This window comes from Panulirus ornatus, chromosome 65 (genome assembly GCF_036320965.1).
Source record: "Panulirus ornatus isolate Po-2019 chromosome 65, ASM3632096v1, whole genome shotgun sequence".
NCBI lineage: Eukaryota > Metazoa > Arthropoda > Malacostraca > Decapoda > Palinuridae > Panulirus > Panulirus ornatus.
In genome coordinates this window covers 15157548-15177615 of record NC_092288.1, presented here as the reverse complement: position 1 = coordinate 15177615, position 20068 = coordinate 15157548, and the positions used below count along the sequence as shown (strand labels likewise).

The 20068-nt window shown below is 41.0% G+C and overlaps 1 protein-coding gene across 2 annotated transcripts in view; it reads left to right on the top strand.

The window, feature by feature from the left end:
* The window catches only part of bsf (bicoid stability factor), a 201779-nt gene that overhangs the window by 60880 nt on the left and 120831 nt on the right, over window positions 1–20068 (top strand). For both annotated transcript variants that reach the window (XM_071658035.1, XM_071658036.1), the window contains exons 6-9: window positions 4639–4870; window positions 5502–5693; window positions 11858–12071; window positions 12808–13023. In XM_071658035.1, coding sequence (XP_071514136.1) covers window positions 4639–4870; window positions 5502–5693; window positions 11858–12071; window positions 12808–13023 — 854 coding nt within the window. The remainder of the gene's footprint in view (window positions 1–4638; window positions 4871–5501; window positions 5694–11857; window positions 12072–12807; window positions 13024–20068) is intronic.

The window sequence follows — 20068 nt, the reverse complement described above, 5'->3', positions numbered from 1 at the left end:
TGTGAACGAATGGGGCCTTTGTTGTCTTTTCCTAGTGCTACCTCGCACACATGAGGGGGGAGGGGGATGGTATTCCATGTGTGGCGAGGTGGCGATGGGAATGAATAAAGGCAGACAGTGTGAATTGTGTGCATGGGTATATATGTATGTGTCTGTGTGTGTATATATATGTGTACATTGAGATGTATAGGTATGTATATTTGCGTGTGGGGACGTGTATGTATATACATTGTGTATGGGGGTGGGTTGGGCCATTTCTTTCGTCTGATTCCTTGCGCTACCTCGCAAACGCGGGAGACAGCGACAAAGCAAAATGAATAAATATAAATATAGTATGAATTATGTACATGTGTATATATGTATATGTCTGTGTGTGTATATATATGTGTACATTGAGATGTATGGGTATGTATATTTGCGTGTGTGGACGTGTATGTATATACATGTGTATATATCTCTGATGCCTGTTCCACTGGTACTCCTTCAAAGGGTGGCCACAACAATAGTTACCTTAACTCATGAAACTCCAGTGCTGCTTCTTAGCCTTTAGTGCCTCACCCTTAACAGGCCTCTGGCAGAAGGCAACTTTAGCACAGTGTTTGCAGATGCTCCTACCAAATGTTCATACTGACTACTTCTACCTAATGTTGCAGCCTGATGCTCCTGCCTAAATGTTCCAACCTACTCTTCAATCTACTGCACCTACCAGATTGAAGAATGTGTGTGAGAAATTCTTAGAAAAACAGATGGATTTGTATGTAGCATTTATGGATATGGGGAAGGCATATGACAGAGTTGATAGAGAAGCTTTGTGGAAGGTGTTAAGAGTATATGGTGTGGGAGGTAAGTTGCTAGAAGTAGTGAAAAGTTTTTGCCAACAATGTAAGGCGTGTGTACGAGTAGGAAGAGAGGAGAGAGAGTGTTCCCAGTGAAGGTTGGTTGGCGGCAGGTGTGTGTGATACCACCATAGTTGTTTAATTTGTGTATGGATTGGGTGGTTAGGGAGGTAAATGCAAGAGTTTTGGAGAGAGGGGCAAGTATGCAGTCTGTTGTGGATGAAAGGGCATGGGAAGTGAGTCAGTTGTTGTTTGCCAATGATACAGCTCTAGTGGCTGATTTGAGTGAGAAACAGCAGAAGTTGGTGACTATGTTTGGAAAAGTGTGTGAAAGGAAAAAGTTGAGAGTGAATGTGAATAAGAGCGAGGTTATTAGGTTCAGTAGGGTTGAGGGACATGGAAACGGAAGTGAGTCATAGGATGGGGGAGGGGGCAAAGCTTCTAGGAGCGATAAAGAATGTTTGGGAGGAAAAAATGTTATCTTAGAGAGCAAAAATGGGTATATTTGAAGGAATAGTAGTTCCCCACAATGTTATATGGTTGCGAGGCATGGGATATAGATAGGGTTGTATGGAGGAGGGTTGATATGTTGGAAATGAAATGTTTGAGGACATTCTATGGTGTGAGGTGATTTGATCGAGTAAGTAATGTAAGGATAAGAGAGATGTGTGGAAATAAAAAGAGTATAGTGGAGAGAGCAGAAGGGGGTGTGTTGAAATGGTTTGGACATACTGAGAGAATGAGTGAGGAAAAATTGACAAAGAGGATATACGTGTCAGAAGTGGAGGGAACAAGAAGCAGGAGACCAAATTGGAGGTGGAAGGATGGAGTGAAGAAGATTTTGAGCAATCTGGGCCTGAATATACATGAGGGTGAGAGGTGTGCAAGGAATAGAATGAATTGGAATGATGTGGTATACCAGGGTCAATGTGCTGTCAGTGGTTTGAACCAGGGCATGTGAAGCATCTGGGGTAAACCATGGAAAGGTCTGATTGACCTGGATGTGGATAGGGAGCTGTGGTTTTGTTCATTACATTTGACAGCTAGAGACTGAGGGTGAACGAATGGGGCCTTTTTGTCTTTGTTCCTGATGCGTCCTTGCTGAAGCAGGGGATAGCGATGTTTTCCTGTGGGGCAGGGTAGCAACAGGAATGGATGAAGGCAAGCAAATATGAATATGTTCATGTGTATATATGTAATGTCTCCATATGTGTATGTATATGTTGATATGTATATGTATGTTTTTGTGTGTATGTGGGCGTTTATGTTTATATATGTGTATATGAGTGGATGGGCCATCCTTCATCTGTTTCCTGGTGCTACCTTGCTGACATGGGAAACAGTGGTTATGCATTTAGAAGGCTGGCCTTGTCCTCCTGTGAGCACCATTGGTCATAGAGTGTTGTGTTGTTGTGTGGGTGTCTGTATGCTGATAATGCAGGACAAATGAGTTATAAGTGTTCACTGTGTTCTGTATGATAGTTGCATCTTGAGCACGAAAGGTCATGGGGTGTGTTGAAAGGTAGTCTGTAGTGTTGTTGTATTGGGTGATATCCATATCATAAGCAGGAGAACATGACTCAAGTTTGATTTTCCTGTGTAGTTTCTGATGGATGTATGTCTAATGGGTTGGATTTTAAGACTGAGGTGGGAGACTGGTTGTTTAGTGCCTGTTAGATTAGTTCAGTGTGTATGGGTTTTGTTAGTGTTATATTCATTTGAGATGGTGGGATTTGTAATTAGAGGTTACTGAAGTGTGAGAGAGGAGTAGGGTTTTTATTTCTACTTGAGGGTGAATGGTTACTTATAGAGTGCTTTGGGTGGGAGGAGTATAGTGATGTTATATAGAATTGGGTGCTGAGCATGTTGAGGTAGGTCTATATTATGAGGATCTTGTTTCATTGTGAAGATGAGTGTTTGTTGTTCTTAGAGAGCCAGTGATTGCTCTGAGGACACTATTTTGTGTGGGGTGTTGCTTCTTTATATCAGTGTTTAAGAAGATGGAAGACCTGGCAGGTGGGCATAGTCTAAAGTGAAGTTGATGAATTGTTTGTATAAGATGTTGAGAGACTCATTTTCTTGTCCAAATCTGGTGCCAGATAGTGTTCTGAGGGTATTTGATTTGTGTTTTACTTTTTTGTTGGTGTTGGGAGTGAATGTCACGTGTATGTCATGTGTGATGCCTAGAATGATTGGTGTTTTGTTTAGAGGGAGAGACTGTTCATCCAAGGTGAGCTGGTTTCATGTCTGTCTGGAGTTGAAAGAGGTATTAAAGACTTCTGTGGAGATGCGGACATTTTGCTGTGTGTGAGTCAATGTTCCAGTTTTCTACTATGATGTTAGGGTTTTGTGTTTTGATTGTTAGGCTGTCTACATGCAAAAGGACCTTCATGTTGAGGTTTGCTTGAGGTAATGGGATATCATGTAGGAAGAGATTGAAAATATTTGGAGAAAGAACCACTACTTGGTAACTCCATTGAAGTGTTTATTGTTTTAGAGGTAAAGCCATTGTAAGTCTGTTATGGCAGCCAGCTATGAAACTAGCCAACCACTTTGTCATTGTTGTGGAGGGTTGTGCCAATTATAATTTGTGTGAGGATGTGCTGGAAGACAGTGTCAATTTCTTTGTTAATGTCCATTGCTACTATTGTGTTGGAGGAGGCTATGGTTGGTTGAACCCATCTAGGATATGTTGTGTGAGCTCAGTTTGTAGTGTCGTAGCATAGCGTTTGGGTTTGAAGTCATGCTCTTTTAGAGAGAGTGGGATGTTTTGTTTGATCTGATGTAGATCATTTTTTGCAGAGATTGTATCCTGAGGATGAGAATTGTGAAGGGCAGCATATACAGGAGTTTATAAGGTTTTGGGACTGGTATTATGTTGCTAAGTTTCCAAATGTTAGGGATTTTTTAGTGTAGCTAGGAATAGTTGAAGATATAAGTGCTTGGATTGCAAGTAGGCCATAGAATTGAATGGGAAGGGCTGATATGTTGTTAGGCCTGTGGCAGGAGGTTTTAATTGTATTGCTTGTATCAGTGGGAGTAAGTGGTGGGTGGGTAGCTATTGCTGGATGGATCTTGTTGGTCTTTCATGACTCCTGACTGGAGATGGGATTGGTTTATGGCTGATTTTTAGTAGTATCTTTTGAGTGTGTTTGTGTTTTCTTTGGGAGAAGGGAATATATTACAATGTATTTGCTGGAAAATAAGTTTATGATATGGTACTCAATCAAAAACTCATTTTCCAGCACGAATTGATTGAGATTTCTGAAAATCTATCATATGACTTAGAATCTTGTATATTTACTGTACAAATTAGAGGTCCTGCAGTACTTTTCATTCACCAATGAATGTACTGCCAGTAGTAGTTTCAATAGTAAGTGAAAGTATGATGATTGGGATGACTAGCAATTGAAATAGTATGCAAAAGGACATTGTTCTGTAGAGGTATGGGCTGATGCAAAGAATGGGCATTGAATGGAATCATAATTGAAAGTTTGAGGAATAAGGTGGAAATAACTGTTGGTGGAAAAATGAGATGATGTAGAAGGATTGATGAGCTAGTGTAGATGAAGAAGAACATGTTTAGAGAAATGTAAGATTTGTCCTGACTGCAGTTTTGAGGACATTTTTTTTAGGCACCCTTCAAATGAAAGAATAGGAATATATTTGTCTTTACTTTATCCATTTATTCCTCAAGTGACCTGCCCTTTTCCCAAGCCTTTACACATTTAATTGCATGTAAACAGGTTGAAACATCAAATTTTATCTGAAAACTAAGATGATATTCCTCTTCATATTACAGTGACATGGAAAGTGCACATAAAGTATTAGATGTAATGAAAGAGTCAGGTTTAGAGCCAAGCCCAGAGACTTACACTATGTTAATGGTAAGCTGTGCTGAACAAGGAGATATTGAGGGCCTCAACTCAGTCCTAGAAGAATGTGCAGCTGCTGATCTTCACCCTCACGATCGTGATTTAATGGAAGTGATCTTAGCGTTGTCAGTTAAAGGCCACAAACAACATGTGCCACAGGCATGTATCATTACTTTCCTTTAGTTCTTTTATTTTCACTCATTATTCTTAAGCTCTGTGTAAACACTATATGAAGGGTTCATAATGGTGAAAAAATGGACGCTGAAAAGTTTGTGGGGTGTTGTTAGATCATTGAGTGACAAATTGTCGAATATTCTTTGGAGCTCTATAAGAACGATAGAGCAGTTTGAAATGTGTGATCAAAAGTGTGAGGTAGATCAGTGAAGATATTTGGAGGTTAATCAAGAATTAATGTAGTTTAGGAAGTATATACAAACAGTATTGTTTACATGGAGAAAGGTAGGGATAAATCTGGATAAGTGTAAGATGGTTCCTTTTGAATGAATTTACTAAGGGGAAGTCCTTCACAGGATAATACTTTTACTGTACCTCTTTTAGTTTGTTTTTATTTGTCTCCTTGCAGACATGTGGAAAGTTCACATATGTATTTTTTAACTATTTGTGGAACTTTAGCCAGAGTTTTGGGATATTCCTGTTTTCAGCATCCCCATTTGCTTGGTAGAATGCTGTGAATTTGAGGCAGAATTAGTTTGACAAAAAATTTTGGCTTTTAGCTATAAATGCCTTATGTAAATGAGATGTTTGAATAATAAGTATGGTTTGTTTGCAGATCATAGACAAGCTTCAAAAAGTGCAGGGTTACCAGCAAGATGTCATGAACATTGTTTTCCGTCTGTTGAATGCTGGCTGTCATGAAGTGGCATATCAGATGTTCTCCACCATGACATTGCCCCAGAATGCTGAAGGGCAAACAGCTCCAGTTGGCTTTTTCTTTATCAGGCACCTTGTGAAAAGTGGCACGGTAAGAACACTGTAGGCTGTGTATTCATGTGCTAGATTGCTTATGAATTTTCTTTGCTGAATAGAGTGATTAATATTTTGATGGTGATGTAGAAGTCGACTAAAGGGGCTGGGAGTGGGGGCTGGAAACCCACCCCTTCTTTTATTTTAATTTCTAAAAGAGGAAACTGAAGAATGAGGCAAATGAGGAGTGCTCATCCTCCTTGAAGGCTCAGACTGGGGTGTCTGAATGTGTGTGGATGTAACTAAGATGAGGAGAAAGGAGAGATAGGTAGTGTGTTTGAGGAAAGAAACCTGGATGCTCTGGCTCTGAGTGAAATGAAGCTCAAGGGTAAAGTGGAAGAATGGTTTGGAAATGTTTTGGGAGTAAAGTCAGGGATTGGTGAGAGGACAAAAGCTAAGGAAGGAGTAGCACTACCTTTGAAGCAGGAATTATGGGATAGTGTGATAGAGTGTAAGAAAGTAAATCCTAGATTGATGTGAGTAAAACTGAAAGTGGATGGCGAGAGATGGGTGATTACTGGTACTTATGCACCTGGCCATGAGTGAGTGTCAGCAGTTTTGGTGCACGAGACTGGGTAATAGTGATGGTTTAAATGTGATAGTAAGTAATGTGGCATTTAAGGGCATAATTGGTGCACTTGATGTATTAAATGTTATGAATAGAAATGGTGAAGAGATTGAGGGGTTGTGTGCTAAAAAAAAGACTGGTGATTAGGAAAACTTGGTTTGAAAAGAGAGAGATGTATAGATGTATACAAATGTGAGTAGGAGAGATGGTCAGCGGGCATTATTAGATTACATATTAATTGATAGGCATGTAAATTTGAGAGTTTTGGATTTGAATGTGCCTCAAGGGGCAGTTGGTGGGATGTCAGATCACTAACTTGTGGAGGCGAGGGTGAAGATTTGTAGGAATTCTCGAAAAAGAGAAGACAATGTTGGGGAAAAGAGAGTGGTGAGAGTAGGTGAGCTTAGAAAGGAGACTTGTGTGAAGAAATAATAGGAAAGATTGAGTGTAGAATGGCAAAAGGTGAGCGCAGATGAAGTGAGGAGTGGAAGATATATAGGGAAGTTGTGATGGCACGTGCAACAGATGCATGTGGCATGAGAAAGGTGGGAGGTGGGCAGATTAAACAGGGTAGTGAGTGGTGGGATGAAGAAGTAAAGTTGTTAGTGAAAGAGGGAAAAGAGGTATTTGGGTGATATTTACAGGGAAGGAGTGCAGATGATTGAGAGATGTATAATGGATAGCAGCAGGAGGTCAAGAAGAAGGTGCAGGAGTTGAAAAAGAGAGCAAATGAGAGTTTGGGTGAGAGAATATTATTAAAGTTTAGGGATAATAAAAAGATATTTTGGAAGGAGGTAAGTAATATGCAAAAGACAAGAACAAATGGGGACATTGGTGAATGGAGCAAAAGGGGAAGTGATAACAGGTAGTTATGGAGTGAGGAGATGGAGTGAGTATTTTAAAAGATTGTTAAATGTGTTTGATGATAGATTGGCAGATGTAGGGTGTTTAGATCAGGGTGGTATGCGAAGTGGGAGAGTCAGGGAGAGTGGTCTGGTAGAGAGAGGAGTTGGTGAAAGATTTGTGGAAGATGAAATGAGGCAAGACGGCTGGATTGGATGGTATTGTAGTTGGATTTATAAAGAAAAGGGGTGACTGTGTTGTTGACTGATTGGTACGAATGTATATAGAACTTATAGGGGAATAAGTCTTTTTAGTATACCAAGAAAAGTGACAGAGTGATGGAAGTGACTGAATGCAGAATAGGTGAAGATCAAGATGGTTTTAGGAAAGGTAGGGAATGTGTGGATCAGATTTTTGTCGTAGAGATGACCTGGAAAAGTATTTAGTGAAAGGTAAGAAGTTGTGTGCAGCTTTTATGGATCTAGAGAAAACGTATGGCAGCTGAGTGGAATGCTTTGTGGGATGTGTTAGGGATGTGTGGTATAGGTGGACAACTGTTGGATGATGTAAAAGCCTTCTATAGAGAAGCAAATGCATGTGTAAGATTGGATGGAGAGCTAAGCGAAAGTTTTGGGATACATGTAGGTATGAGACAGGGCTGTGTGATGTCACCATGGCTCTTTAGTATGTATATGGACAGAGTGATAAGAGAGATGAAAGCTGAACTAGGGAAAGCGGGTGCAGAGATGGGGTGTGGTGGTGAGATATGGTGGCTAGTGGCAAACCTGTTTGTGGATGATACTGTATTGTTTGCGGAGAGTGAAGAGGAGTTGCAGAAGGTTGTAAGTATGATGTATGATGTAAGTGTAGGGGATTGAAGGTAAGTGCAAGCAAAAGTAAAGTAATGGTGTTTGACAGGAAACAGAGTGAAAGTATAGATTTTTTAGACCATATAGAGTGAAAGAAGAAGTTTACTGAATTTTACTATGGATATGGGGGTGGAAAGACTGGAAAAGTGAGGGAATTTAAGTATCTGGAAGCTGTCTTGAGTGAGTGTGGTGATACAGAAGGAGAGATAAGGGAGAGAGCAGTACAGGGTATAAGAGTCATTGGTTCCCTTAATAGAATAATGAAGGGTAGAGGTGTGAGTATAGAAGTCAAGAGAGGATTAAGGGACAGCATAGTTCTCCCAACCCTGACCTATGTAGCTGAAACCTGGACATGGAATGAGGCACAGAGGTCAAGAATCCAGGCTGTGGAAATGAGTTATTTTAGAGGGGCATGTGGTGTAACTAGATGGAATGAAGAAAGAAATGAAAGGGTGTATGAGAGAGAGATGTGGTATGGCAGGGAATGCAAAGGGAATGAATTGTGGAGTGGTAAAATAGGTGAAATGTAATACTTTGAGGTGGTTTGGGCATGTGAAAAGAATGTAAGACTGAGAGTTTACAGGGAGAGTGTATGATAGCACAATTAAAGGAGTTGGTGTGAGTGGAAAGAATGAGAGTTTACAGGGCGAGTGTGTGATGATACAGTTAAAGGAGTTGGTGTGAGTGGAAGAACACCTGTAACATGGGTAAATAGGGTGGAGAAATACTGGAGGGAGAGAGATATTGGACGAATGTGTGAAATGGTGTATGTGAGGGAGGCATGTAAGGACAGCGATAAGTGGAGACTCTTTTGCTGTGGCCAACCCTTGTTGGGAGTTCCCAGAGGGAACAGTAGTCAGAGATATAGATAGACAGATAGATAGATAGTGTGGATCATGGTAAAGTACCTGAGGATTGGAGGAATGCATGTATAGTGCCATTTTATAAAGGCAAAGAGGAGAAAGGTGAGTTTTCAAATTAGAGAGGCATAAGTTTGTTGAGTATACCTGGAAAATTATATGGGGGTATTGATTGAGAGGGTGAAGGCATATACAGAGCATTAGACTAGAGAGGAGCAATGTGGTTTCAGAATTGGTAGAGGTTGTTTGGTCAGGTGATTGAAGAATGTGTGTGAGAAACACTTCAAAAAACAGATGGATTTGTTTATGGCATTTATGGATATGGAGAAGGCATATGATAGGGTTGGTAGAGATGATTTGAGGAAGGTCTTAAGAATATATGATGTGGAGGGTATGCTGCTAGAAGCAGTGAAAAGTTTTTTTTGATGGTGTGAGGCATGTGTATGAGTAGGAAGAGAGTGAATGGTTCCCAGTAAAGATGGGTCTGTGGCAAGAGTGTGTGATGGCACCATGGATGTTTAATTTGTTCATGGATGGGCTGGTGAGGGAGGTAAATACAAGAGTTTTGGAGAGTGGGGCGAGTATGCAGTCTGTTGGGGATGTGAAGGCCTGGGAAATGAGTGAGTTATTGTTCACTGATGATACAGCACTGGTAGCTGATTCGAGTGAGAAACTGCTGAAGTTGTTGACTTTGTTTGATGAGTATGTGAAAGAAGAAAGTTGAGAGTAAATTTGAATAAAAGCAAGGTTATTAGGTTCAGCAGGATTGAGGGACAGGTTAGTTGAGATGTAAGTTTGAATGGAGAAATATTGGATTAAGTGAAGTGTTTTAGATATCTGGGAGTGGACTTGGCAGTGAATGGAACCATAGAAGTGGAAGTGAGTCATAGGGTAAGGGAGGGGGCAAAGGTTCTGGGAATGATGAAGACTGTGTGGTAAGAGGGAATGTTATCTCGGAGTGCAAAAATGGGTAAGTTTGAAGGAATAGTAGTCCCAAAAATATTATATGGATGTGAGGCATGGGCTATAGATAGGGTTGTGCAGAGGAGGGTGGATGTGTGGTTTGATTAAGTAATGAAAGGGTAAGAGAGATGTGTGGTAATAAAAAGAGTGTGGTTGAGAGAGCAGAAGAGGGTATGTTGAATTGGCTTGGACATATGGAGAGAATGAGTGAGGAAAGGTTGACAAAGAGGATGTATGTGTCAGAGTTAGAGGGAACAAGGAGAAGCAGGAGACCAAATTTGAGGTGGAAGGATGGAGTGAAAAAGATTTTGAGTGATCTGGGCCTGAACATACGGGAGGGTGAGATGCGTGCGTAGAATAGAGTCAATGGACTGAACCAGGGCGTGTGAACCATCTGGGGTAAACCATGGTAAGGTGTGTGGGGCCTGGATGTGGATAGAGAGCTGTGGTTTTGGTGCATTACACATGACAGCTAGAGACTGAATGTGAACGAATGTGGTCTTTTTGTCTATAGTCCTAGTGCTACCTCGCTGAAGCAGGAGATAGCGATGCTGTTTTCCTGTTGGGCAGGATAGCGACAGGAATGGATGAAGGCAAGCACGTATGAATATGTACATGTGCATGTATGTCATGTTTGTGTATGTGTATGTATATATATGTATATGTTGATATGTATATGTATGTATATGTGCATGTGCATATGTGGGCATTTATGGGGGTCTCCAAAGGTCAAATCTCATCAGGCTCACACGACCAGCAAAGAGCATTTTACAGAACCTAACTGTACAACATGAAGGTATGTATATATGAATATAGTGCTGTCAGTGGACTGATCCAGGGCATGTGAAATGTCTGGGGTAAACCATAGATCAGTCCATTGACAGCACTATGTTCATATATTCATACTGTTGTGTTGTACAGTTATGTTCTGTAAAATGCTATTTGCTGGTTGTGTGAGCCTAATGAGATTTGACCGTTGGAGACCCCCATAAATGCCCACATATGCACTTATACATACATATACATATATATACATACACATACACAAACATGACATACATACACATGTACATATTCATACTTGCTTGCCTTCATCCATTCCTGTCGCTACCCTGCCCAACAGGAAAACAGCATTGCTATCTCCTGCTTCAGCGAGGTAGCGCTAGGACTACAGACAAAAAGACCACATTCATTCGCATTCAGTCTCTAGCTGTCATGTGTAATGCACCAAAACCACAGCTCTCTATCCACATCCAGGCCCCACACACCTTACCATGGTTTACCCCAGATGCTTCACATGCCCTGGTTCAATCCATTGACTCTATTCCTCACACGCATCTCACCCTCCTGTATGTTCAGGCCCAGATTACTCAAAATCTTTTTCACTCCATCCTTCCACCTCCAATTTGGTCTCCTGCTTCTCCTTGTTCCCTCTAACTCTGACACATACATCCTCTTTGTCAACCTTTCCTCACTCATATATACCTCCGTGTTGTACAGTTAGGTTCTGTAAAATGCTATCTGCAGGTTATGTGAGCCTGATGGGATTTGACCAGTGGAGACCCCATTGCTCACCAACATGAGAAGAAAGGGTATTCGATTACATAGTATTCGAACAGTCATTTTCCTATTATGGGCAATCATAGCCTGGCGATAGCACTCCCACCTGTCCCGCAGCGGTCCCATGTTCGATCCTGGCTATTGGAGGATTGTATGTTATTTGGAAGTGTGCGTTCATATGCACTACATTCATGAATATTATTACATTATTGTTATACATAATCGCTGTTTCCGGCATCAGCAAAGAAGTGCCAGGAAACAGATGAAGAACGGCCCATCCATTCACATACACATAGTAGTAGTGCCTCTTCTTATATATTGTAATCATTGCATCAATCCACTTTGGCATATTACTGTCCTATTCTTCCATGGAATCACAATATTTGCATTGAGTCTTGTATGTACTACATTGAATTTATCCCTCACCGTCACCATGACCTTTGGTTGCAGTGAAGAATTGCCTCTGTGTTCTTAAAGTTTCTTTATTCTTATTTCACAGCCTTTGTCAGTTGTAGTGCAATATTGTCAGGAGCTGAAGAAACAAGGCATGAATATGTATGCCTTAGAGTGTGCCCTTGGTACTGCGCTAACAAATGGTCTTCCACAAGCAGCCATGTTCATTTTAAGAGTGATGAATGAAGATGGAGCACCACTGAGGGCACATTACTTCTGGCCAATCATTGCACATTTTGCAAAATTGGGTGAAACTGAAAGTGAGTATTAATTGCTTTACAGTCTTAATAAAGATTTAGATGTAAAACAAAGATTTTGTATTTTTTTTTAGGATTTTATTTTTATCTTTGATTAAGGATATTTCCATTGGAGATGCTAGAGGAATGATTGGAGACGGATATAGTGAAAGAAGTTTGTGTATAGAGGTGATGTGATTGGAGATTTAGATTTCTCTTGATAGATCAACTAGGAGTATAGAATGAAAAAGTAAGAAGCACTTTTATAATTGGAAAGTTGTTTCTGTTGAACACACTGAACATGGGTTGAGGATATATATTAGTGATTTGAGAGACTGTATGTACCTGATTGATCCAGTAGACCTAGGAATGAAATTAATGAAGTTTCATATGTATTTTTTATGCCTAAGTAACCTTTATGCCTTCATTGTGTCACTTCAGGAAGAGACAAACAAATGGTCTTATTGCTCATGTTCAGTCCTTAGCTGTCATTTATAATGTACTGAAGTCAGAATCTAGACAAACAGAAAGATTTTTTATTAAACCATACATACATTTTGGAGATTTCTACATATTTATAATGAATTATTAAAGATAGTCACTTGGCAATTACTTTGATCATATTAGCTTTTGGAGATTATTTGGAAATGTGGTGCTGGCATTAGATTTATTCTCCATCTCAGAGTTGGGGTTATGCTGTTTTCTAACATCTCTTGTTAGAGTTTATCTTTTGTTTCTAATATCATATCCTACATTCCAGAGGTTTATGATACTGTGAAGGAGATGGTAGCCCTAGAAACTCCCTTAACCATAGAAACATTTAAGCAGTATGTCATCCCAGCAGTCATTGACCAAAGTGATGAAGATGTTATTATCGCACAACTGAAGGATGCAGGAATGTCCGTTCCATCAATAGTTAATAGACTTGTTGCCTACCATCTGGAGAATGGTGATGTTTTGGCTGCCTCAAAGATAGGTAAATGAGACAGAGCTTTGAATTTGAATGACATTGTTATTTTTTTATGATAATTTTTTCATACCAGGACTCTTTCAGTCATATTTATTGCAAACTTAGACTCAAGAAGTTGCTTTGGTTTTGCCTGGTAATGAAATTGATGGTGAGACACAAAATGGTTGTCAGATAATTTGCTTAGGAATGAATAGGAAATGGTAAGCGTGTTATCCATAGCAACAAATGAATAAAAGATAGAAAGGAAAACTGAAAACAAGTCACATATGTATTGTCCTCAACTAGTTTTATTAAATCTGTACCAGGAGAATAGTGATGCAATGTGACTGGTAGAAACACTTATGAATTAAACTATTGGATCATGAACTGGATGCTGAGAAGAGTTGTTGCTTAATTGATTATTACTGGTGCTCACTTGTTTAAACTGGCCAATCACAGATTTCCGTTTCTGCCACTACTTTAACCTTGGTGAAGCTTCCTGCTTTAGTGGTATTGTTTCTTTTAACTGCAATATGAGCAGCTTCCAATGATCTCCTTGACTGCTTGTCTACTCCTTGGTGTAGAATCTTTACATCCCTTCATCTTGGCAAGTGTCCCACCTCGTCCACATCTGCCACCAAAGTAGTGATATTTTATGGCAACTTTGTTCCTGCAGCCTCACCTGTAAGTTCCACACACTCTCTTTGTAATAATTTCTTTCACACCTGCTGCATGGAATCTCATATATTGTACTGATATGTTGTTCTCTGTTTTTTTCTTATTCTAACGTATGTCTCATATATTCATTCCAAGTTTTGTCACTGTATCCATAAATGTTGTACGTAAATTTCTTCTGATATTTGTAGCTTTCTGTGAGTTATGTACCACAAGGCATCTCATTCTTCCATTGTTATTCTTATCATTGTTGCTATATCTTCTGTCCAAAATCCTGTGATTTTCCTTTGAGTTTGATTAACAAGCCCTTGAGGTAACCTAGTTTCATGAATGATTCCCCATTGTGTTCATATTCATTCTCTAGAAACTCCAGGCTACATAATCTAAGAGCCCTCAGAAAAAGTCCAATAACTGCTCCAGACTTGGTCCTGGGACTGTGTGCTGATATACACTGAATGAATTTATCCTTATTGTTGGATTCTCTGTAAATTGAGTTCCTCTTTCCTTCACTTGTTCTGTGTATCACTGTGTCAAGAAAAGGCAGATGGTTATCTAAACTGAATTCTGGAGTGCACTTTGTTTAGTTGTAGAATGCCATGTCGGCCAGTCCTGGATGTGACTACAAGTATGTGATCAACATCTATGAGCCTCATTATCCCTCTTTTCAAGATTATCTTATAATGATCCTTGACCAATGTTTTCATGTAAAGGCAGACCAGGATATTACTAAGTGGGATGCCCATGGCCTGTTCAGTGTGCTGATGGTACTCCATCTATTGAATATGATTAGTCCAGCCTTAACACACAGCATGACCAGCTTATAGTCATCTTTTGGCTGGGAAATCTTGTATGCGTATATACCATGTAATGCCCTCTCCTTGTCTGTACTGACTCCTTCAGTGGGATGATTTTTTCATACATTTTTTTTTTCATTTTGCTATGTCGCTGTCTCCCGCGTTAGGAGGTAGCGCAAGGAAACAGAAGAAAGAAATGGCCCAACCCACCCTCATACACAATGTATACACACACACGTCCACACACGCAAATATACATACCTATACATCTCAATGTACACATATATATACATACACAGACACAATACATATATACCCATGCACACAATTCACACTGTCTGCCCCCATTTACTCCCATCGCCACCTCGCCACACATGGAATACCATTCCCCTCCCCCCTCATGTGTGCGAGGTAGCACTAGGAAAAGACAAAAAAGGCCCCATTCATTTACACTCAGTCTCTAACTGCCACGCAATAATGCCCGAAACCACAACTCCCTTTCCACATCCAGGCCCCACACAACTTTCCATGGTTTACTCCAGACGCTTCACATGCCCTGATTCAATCCACTGACAGCACGTCAACCCAGGTATACCACATCGATCCAATTCACTCTATTCCTTGCCCTCCTTTCACCCTCCTGCATGTTCAGGCCCCGATCACACAAAATCTTTTTCACTCCATCTTTCCACCTCCAATTTGGTCTCCCACTTCTCCTCGTTCCCTCCACCTCCGACACATATATCCTCTTGGTTAATCTTTCCTCATTCATTCTCTCCATGTGCCCAGACCATTTCAAAACACCCTCTTCTGCTCTCTCAACCACGCTCTTTTTATTTCCACACATCTCTCTTACCCTTACATTACTTACTCGATCAAACCACCTCACACCACACATTGTCCTCAAACATCTCATTTCCAGCACATCCACCCTCCTGCACACCACTCTATCCATAGCCCATGCCTCGCAACCATACAACATTGTTGGAACCACTATTCCTTCAAACATACCCATTTTTGCTTTCCGAGATAATGTTCTCGACTTCCACACATTCTTCAAGGCTCCTAGGATTTTCGCCTGCTCCCCCACCCTATGATTCACTTCTGCTTCCATGGTTCCATCCACTGCCAGATCCACTCCCAGATATCTAAAACACTTTACTTCCTCCAGTTTTTCTCCATTCAAACTTACCTCCCAATTGACTTGACCCTCAACCCTACTGTACCTAATAACCTTGCTCTTATTCACATTTACTCTTAACTTTCTTCTTTCACACACTTTACCAAACTCAGTCACCAGCTTCTGCAGTTTCTTACATGAATCAGCCACCAGCGCTGTATCATCAGCGAACAACAACTGACTCACTTCCCAAGCTCTCTCATCCACAACAGACTTCATACTTGCCCCTCTTTCCAAAACTCTTGCATTCACCTCCTTAACAACCCCATCCATAAACAAATTAAACAACCATGGAGACATCACACATCCCTGCCGCAAACCTACATTCACTGAGAACCAATCACTTTCCTCTCTTCTTACACGTACACATGCCTTACATCCTCGATAAAAACTTTTCACTGCTTCTAACAACTTGCCTCCCGCACCATATATTCTTAATACCTTCCACAGAGCATCTCTGTCAACTCTATCATATGCCTTCTCCAGATCCATAAATGCTACATACAAATCCATTTGCTTTTCTAAGTATTTCTCACATACATTCTTCAAAGCAAACACCTGATCCACACATCCTCTACCACTTCTGAAACCACACTGCTCTTCCCCAATCTGATGCTCTGTACATGCCTTCACCCTCTCAATCAATACCCTCCCATATAATTTACCAGGAATACTCAACAAACTTATACCTCTGTAATTTGAGCATTCACTCTTATCCCCTTTGCCTTTGTACAATGGCACTATGCACGCATTCTGCCAATCCTCAGGCACCTCACCATGAGTCATACATACATTAAATAACCTTACCAACCAGTCAACAATACAGTCACCTGCCTTTTTTTAATAAATTCCTCTGCAATACCATCCAAACCTGCTGCCTTGCCGGCTTTCATCTTCCGCAAAGCTTTTACTACCTCTTCTCTGTTTACCAAATCATTTTCCCTAACCCTCTCACTTTGCACACCACCTCGACCAAAACACCCTATATCTGCCACTCTATCATCAAACACATTCAACAAACCTTCAAAATACTCACTCCATCTCCTCACATCACTACTTGTTATCACCTCCCCATTTGCGCCCTTCACTGAAGTTCCCATTTGCTCCCTTGTCTTACGCACTTTATTTACCTCCTTCCAGAGCATCTTTTTATTCTCCCTAGAATTTAATGATACTCCCTCACCCCAACTCTCATTTGCCCTCTTTTTCACCTCTTGCACCTTTCTCTTGACCTCCTGTCTCTTTCTTTTATACATCTCCCACTCAATTTCATTTTTTCCCTGCAAAAATCGTCCAAATGCCTCTCTCTTCTCTTTCACTAATAATCTTCCTTCTTCATCCCACCACTCACTACCCTTTCTAATCAACCCACCTCCCACTCTTCTCATGCCACAAGCATCTTTTGCGCAGTCCATCACTGATTCCCTAAATACATCCCATTCCTCCCCCACTCCCCTTACTTCCATTGTTCTCACCTTTTTCCATTCTGTACTCAGTCTCTCCTGGTACTTCCTCACACAAGTCTCCTTCCCAAGCTCACTTACTCTCACCACCCTCTTCACCCCAACATTCACACTTCTTTTCTGAAAACTCATACAAATCTTCACCTTAGCCTCCATAAGATAATGATCAGACATCCCTCCAGTTGCACCTCTCAGCACATTAACATCCAAAAGTCTCTCTTTCGCGCGCCTGTCAATTAACACGTAATCCAATAACGCTCTCTGGCCATCTCTCCTACTTATATAAGTATACTTATGTATATCTCGCTTTTTAAACCAGGTATTCCCAATCACCAGTCCTTTTTCAGCACATAAATCTACAAGCTCTTCACCATTTCCATTTACAACACTGAACACCCCATGTATACCAATTATTCCCTCAACTGCCACATTACTCACCTTTGCATTCAAATCACCCATCACTATAACCCGGTCTTGTGCATCAAAACCACTAACACACTCATTCAGCTGCTCCCAAAACACTTGCCTCTCATGATCTTTCTTCTCATGCCCAGGTGCATATGCACCAATAATCACCCATCTCTCTCCATCAACTTTCAGTTTTACCCATATTAATCGAGAATTTACTTTCTTACATTCTATCACATACTCCCACAACTCCTGTTTCAGGAGTACTGCTACTCCTTCCCTTGCTCTTGTCCTCTCACTAACCCCTGACTTTACTCCCCAGACATTCCCAAACCACTCTTCCCCTTTACCCTTGAGCTTTGTTTCACTCGGAGCCAAAACATCCAGGTTCCTTTCCTCAAACATACTACCTATCTCTCCTTTTTTCACATCTTGGTTACATCCACACACATTTAGACACCCCAGTCTGAGCCTTCGAGGAGGATGAGCACTCCCCGCATGACTCCTTCTTCTGTTTCCCATTTTAGAAAGTTAAAAATACAAGGAGGGGAGTATTTTTGGCCCCCTGCTCCCGTCTTCTATATATTTGTAAAAATGGGTATGTTTGAAGGAATAATAGTTCCAACAATGTTATGTGGTTGTGATGCATGGGCTATAGATAGGGTTGTACAGAGGAGGGTGGGTGTGTTTGAAATGAGATGTTTGAGGACAGTGTATGGTGTGAGGTGGTTTGATTGGGTAAGTAATGAAAGGGTAAGAGAGATGTGTGGTAATAAAAAGAGTGTGGTTGAGAGAGCAGAAGAGTGTTTGTTGAAATTGCTTGGACATATGGAGAGAATGAGTGAGGAAAGATTGACAAAGAGGATATATGTGTCAGAGGTGGAGGGAAGAAGGAGAAGCAGGAGACTAAATTGGAGGTGGAAGGATGGAGCGAAAAAGATTTTGAGTGATCGGGGCCTGAACAAGCGGGAGGATGAGAGGCATGCAAGAAATAGAGTGAATTGGAACGATGAACCAGGGCATGTGAAACATCTGGGGTAAACCATGGAAAGGTCTGTGGGGCCTGGATGTGGATAGGGATCTGTGGTTTCTTTGCATTACACATGACAGCTAGAGAGTGAGTGTGAATGAATGTGGCCTTTATTTTGTCTGTTTTCATGGCGCTACCTTGCTGAAGAGGAGTTATGCAGTTGCTGTTTCCTGTGGGGCAGGGTGGCACCGGGAATGGATTGAAGGCAGGCTAGTATGAGTATGTACATGTATATATATATGTATATGTCTGTGTATATGTATGTATATTTGTATAAGTTGATATATATATGTGTATGTATGTGTATGGGCATTTATGTATATATATATATATTATTTTATTTATTATTATACTTTGTCGCTGTCTCCCGCGTTTGCGAGGTAGCGCAAGGAAACAGACAAAAGAAATGGCCCAACCCCCCCCCCATACACATGTATATACATACGTCCACACACGCAAATATACATACCTACACAGCTTTCCATGGTTTACCCCAGACGCTTCACATGCCTTGCTTCAATCCACTGACAGCACGTCAACCCCGGTATACCACATCGCTCCAATTCACTCTATTCCTTGCCCTCCTTTCACCCTCCTCCATGTTCAGGCCCCGATCACACAAAATCTTTTTCACTCCATCTTTCCACCTCCAATTTGGTCTCCCTCTTCTCCTTGTTCCCTCCACCTCCGACACATATATCCTCTTGGTCAATCTTTCCTCACTCATCCTCTCCATGTGCCCAAACCACTTCAAAACACCCTCTTCTGCTCTCTCAACCACGCTCTTTTTATTTCCACACATCTCTCTTACCCTTACGTTACTCACTCGATCAAACCACCTCACACCACACATTGTCCTCAAACATCTCATTTCCAGCACATCCATCCTCCTGCACACAACTCTATCCATAGCCCATGCCTCGCAACCATACAACATTGTTGGAACCACTATTCCTTCAAACATACCCATTTTTGCTTTCCGAGATAATGTTCTCGACTTCCACACATTCTTCAAGGCCCCCAGGATTTTCGCCCCCTCCCCCACCCTATGATCCACTTCCGCTTCCATGGTTCCATCCGCTGCCAGATCCACTCCCAGATATCTAAAACACTTCACTTCCTCCAGTTTTTCTCCATTCAAACTCACCTCCCAATTGACTTGACCCTCAACCCTACTGTACCTAATAACCTTGCTTTTATTCACATTTACTCTTAACTTTCTTCTTCCACAGACTTTTCCAAACTCAGTCACCATGAGTCATACATACATTAAATAACCTTACCAACCAGTCAACAATACAGTCACCTGCCTTTTTTAATAAATTCCTCTGCAATACCATCCAAACCTGCTGCCTTGCCGGCTTTCATCTTCCGCAAAGCTTTTACTACCTCTTCTCTGTTTACCAAATCATTTTCCCTAACCCTCTCACTTTGCACACCACCTCGACCAAAACACCCTATATCTGCCAATCTATCATCAAACACATTCAACAAACCTTCAAAATACTCACTCCATCTCCTC